The 3,955-nt window shown below is 42.0% G+C and overlaps 1 protein-coding gene across 1 annotated transcript; it reads left to right on the forward strand.

Annotated features, from left to right (window-relative positions):
* Positions 1 to 766: 766 nt before the first annotated feature.
* LOC115308049 lies at positions 767 to 3,076 on the forward strand. The gene has a single exon (XM_029965635.1). It carries the CDS (start codon positions 848 to 850, stop codon positions 2,687 to 2,689), a length of 1,842 nt encoding a protein of 613 aa, XP_029821495.1. The 5' UTR covers positions 767 to 847; the 3' UTR covers positions 2,690 to 3,076.
* The last annotated feature ends 879 nt before the right edge of the window (positions 3,077 to 3,955 follow it).

The following is a 3,955-nucleotide window of genomic DNA, read 5'->3' on the forward strand; positions in this document are numbered from 1 at the left end:
GTGACTATGGACATCTATCTACTCTCAGCTTTTCTTTCCCTTACTCTCCCTGGCTCTTATCCTGCCTTTCTCTCCCCTATGCATTTTTCTCCTCCCCAGAAAGCTTATGACAGCACCCAAAGGTGTTAGTTTACCTATTGATTATGACAGCACCCAAAAAGAATGTTCACCTATCTGTTGATACAAAACTGTTAAAATAAATCTTATTAACTTACCTGTTGATACAAAACTGTTGAAATAAATCTTATATATTTTCATACACCGATTATTTAGCGTCGCTTCGCTTTAATCCACCCCAAAGGAATTTTTGATAAAACCTGAGTTACCCCCCCCCCTCTCTTTTTCTGGGGCGGGTCGTAACATTTTTGGCGTCACGGACAGGATACTTTGGATGTGGTGGAGTAATCGGTGTAGTCTAAAACTGGTACCGAGGGCGAGTCAAAGGGTGACTGTCCCCTCGCAGTAAAATTATAGTAAGAATTTTTCTCCTCTCGGTGTGACCCGGGCACATCAGACCTGTTGAAAGGTTTCCTGGTGTGGCCTGGACCTGTTGAAAGGTTCTCCGGTACCTGGACCTGTTGAAAGGTTTTCCAGGAGAGAGTCAAACCAGCCCTCAGAGGGTTAAGGGGGAGAAAGACATTAACCTAAGCTGGGTTAATGACTGAGGCGAAGGGGATGACACCCCGGGTTGAGTTATATGGGGATTATTCCCTCCTGATAGCTATCCTTGGTTTAGAACTGTTTTTTTTTGGGTGCTGTCTTAGGCTTGTTCCTTAGAGCAGTGCAAAGGCAAAAATTAGCTATTCAAAAATCTGTAAGTGAAGTGACAAAATCTTTCCAAGAGTCAATGAGAACTTTGCAGGACCAACTAGGAAAAGAGGCTATTCAAAAATCTACCGGTGAGGTGATAAGGTCTCTTCAAGAGACAATGAAGGCATTACAGGAGCAATTAGAAAAAGAACGCCTGCAGTTAACTGCTGAACGCCAGGCACTGGAAAAAGAGAGAGAGATTAACTCATTGCTTAGGTCAGCCCTTGAAGATGAGGAGGAACAAAATGAAAGGCTTAAAAAAATACTGGAAATGAAAAATTGTGAATTGCGAGACATCAATTCAAAATACCCTAAACCGGTAGATGTTAACAAATCCCTGTACCCCTCTGGGGAATTAGAAGAATTGAAGCAAAGTTACCCGGAGGAGGGGGTAATACATATGCGTCCCCTCATTAAAACTGAAACCACTGGCCAGGGGGCAGATCGGCAAACTACCACACGAACTACCCCGTACACGGGGGAAGCACTGGCCAAAATTCAGGAAAAATATAGCCGTAAGGCCAGTGAGTCAGAGACTGAATATGTGTGGAGGGTATCCCTTACTGGGGGAGATCGGATTTTGTTGAGTGAAGATGAGGCCAGAGGATTTTGGGGCCCTGGGGTTTTCCTGACCACAAATGATAACCGAGCCCCGTGGCCACTGACCCAGAGAGCTGCCTACTGGGCAGGCGGGTTAGACCCTATAGAAAGGGGAGATCCTCACACAATTAAAACCCCCACAATTGGCCACATTGTTGAAAGTGTACAAAAAACTGCATGCCTCCAATTAATCCATACAAGACTGTTGGACTCGCAGCGACATTCCCCTATGGAACTCGAGGCGGATCCACAAAGATTTCCTGTCCTAATCCGAGGTCTGCCTGATGCACTAAAAACCCATGCTAAACAACTACAAGAACGCATAATGGCAACCCCCAGGCCCGGAAGAAGGGGTGCTCCACCAGGAATGACCTGGTTGGAGGTGGCCCAAGAATTAGTAACTACTGGTAGACAGTTGGGGATCTCTGATACAAGTAGTTTTAAACAGAAAACAGATATCAGAAGGGTGGGAGAAACCCGAAAACCACCTTTGGCAGGTAATCGTCAGCAAAATGTGATACCTAGTGAGCGAACAAGGTACAGTTTGTGGGTGGAGGGTGTTGCAAAAGGAATTCCTCGAGAAGTGAGGGATAAATTACCCACTGCTAATTTAGAATACTTGATAAAGCACTGGGATAAGATCAAAGAGCACAAAGCACCCCCTAAGGGCAGCCCCTCTAAGGAGTCCAACACTGTGATCCCCTCAGCCTCTCCAGAAACCGGACTAACTAGTTTGACCAGTTCTGAGTCAAGGAACTGGACTTACTGCCCTCAAGTAAATAAGCCAAAAAATAGCCAGTGGGTTTATGAGAGAAAGCTTACAGAAAACAACCAGGGAGATTTGGTAATCACTTTTCCTCTTGGCCCTTTTAAATCTTTAGTTACATTCATGGTAGACACGGGTGCACAGGTCTCAGCACTCCAAACTGAAGCTGCTACCCAGTGTGGCATTAAGCCAGACAAAAAGGAAATATGGGTAACTGATGCCTTTGGCAAATCCCAACCCCAATACACTGCTCGAGTGAAATGCTGCTTACCTGGAGATGAGACAGCCCCAGAAACTACCATGATTGTGGGGCCACTACCAGCTAATATCCTGGGGTTAGATTTATTAAAGGGTCGAGCCTGGAGAGATGCCAGAGGGAGAGAATGGGTGTTTGGTCTCCCACCCCTCTCTGTCCGTCTGAGTTTATTTGTTTTTTGGAGAAAACATGTTCCAAACTTCTCTATTATTATTGCCCTAGTAACATTATGCCAGATAAGAAAAGGAGTTGGATAAATAGATACTTCCTTCTTTTTAACAATCGGTCCGTAGTGGGCCAGATTTGTTCTTTTGCAGGAACCTGCCAGCAGATGAGATCAAACTGCATGAAACCAATGGAGCTTCAATTACAGCAAGAGGCAGAAGAGATAACTGCCCCCACAACTGCTTCTATTATCAACTTACAAGTACTCCATGAGAAAACGAAATAGCAACAGGACTGAAGACTTATACTGTTCTTAATGTTTTTATCTTAATAACTTTGTAATATGCATGCCTATATGTATTTTTGTCTCAATATGTAAAAGTTTGCCACAAACATTGTGTTTGTGCTCCCTCTACTCCCAGAATTACTTGTGTTATCAGCTTATTAATAATTGTTGACTTATCTGGGTTTTGTTTTTTTTTATCATGAACAATTCACTGATAAGATTGTGTAGGACGAGCCATTTTATGTACTGCTAGTTTCGTTTTGCCAAGTTTGTTTTATTATTTTGTTGGGGGGCAGGTTAGTTTGGGAGAAGCTTTTGAATGTGAGCAACTTACTGGTAAAATTGTATAAGATGTACTGTTAATTTGATTTTTGTCAAGTTCATTTTGTCCTTTTAAATATCTCTCTCGATTGAGAAACTCAACCAAATATAACCTGGGAGTTAGTACAAGTATTTGTGCATATTTAGAGTTATATGAATATGCATTATATACATTATATACATTAGCCTTCTGCCTTGAAAGGCATTGAATTTTATATTTGGTTAAATTTAACAAAAACGGAACTAAATTTAGGCCTAAAAGAAAACATAAGAAAGCCTTTTACCAGCTCCCAAGTAACTCAGTGTTTTTTGATGTATAATTTCAAATATTTATGTATGTTTGTAACCTCATTAATGTTAAGAAATTTGATTGTAGTCATTGAGATCCTATTACATCCCCTATGACTACTCACGGGGTGGAGAGAGTAACTAGTGCAAATTAGCTTACTATGTTATTATACAATTAGCTTTTTTTTTTTTTTTTTTGAAGGGGGGGAGAATTGTAATGCATTAGGGCAATCTCTTCCTTTCCTTCACTCTTCTGTCTCCCTGTCCACTATACGAAAAGCACCGCCCACAAAGAAGATTCACAGAGAACGACAAAAGAAGAAAAACTATTGAATGCATAAATCACGGGGTGGTGTCAGAGACTAAAATAGTTGATGTTTTATGCATTCTCGGGTTTTTTGACACACCTGCTGGGAAGTAGCCGAGCTTGCGGGCTCTTGACTGTTCCTAAAAAACAACGAGC

The sequence above is a fragment of the Manacus vitellinus genome, unplaced genomic scaffold, assembly GCF_001715985.3.
Source record: "Manacus vitellinus isolate BGI_N305 unplaced genomic scaffold, ASM171598v3 ctg7180002215698_pilon, whole genome shotgun sequence".
NCBI lineage: Eukaryota > Metazoa > Chordata > Aves > Passeriformes > Pipridae > Manacus > Manacus vitellinus.

Coding starts and splice junctions, on each gene's coding strand:
- LOC115308049 (XM_029965635.1), top strand. CDS start 848: ATGAGAACTTTGCAGGACCAACTAGGAAAAGAGGCTATTCAAAAATCT.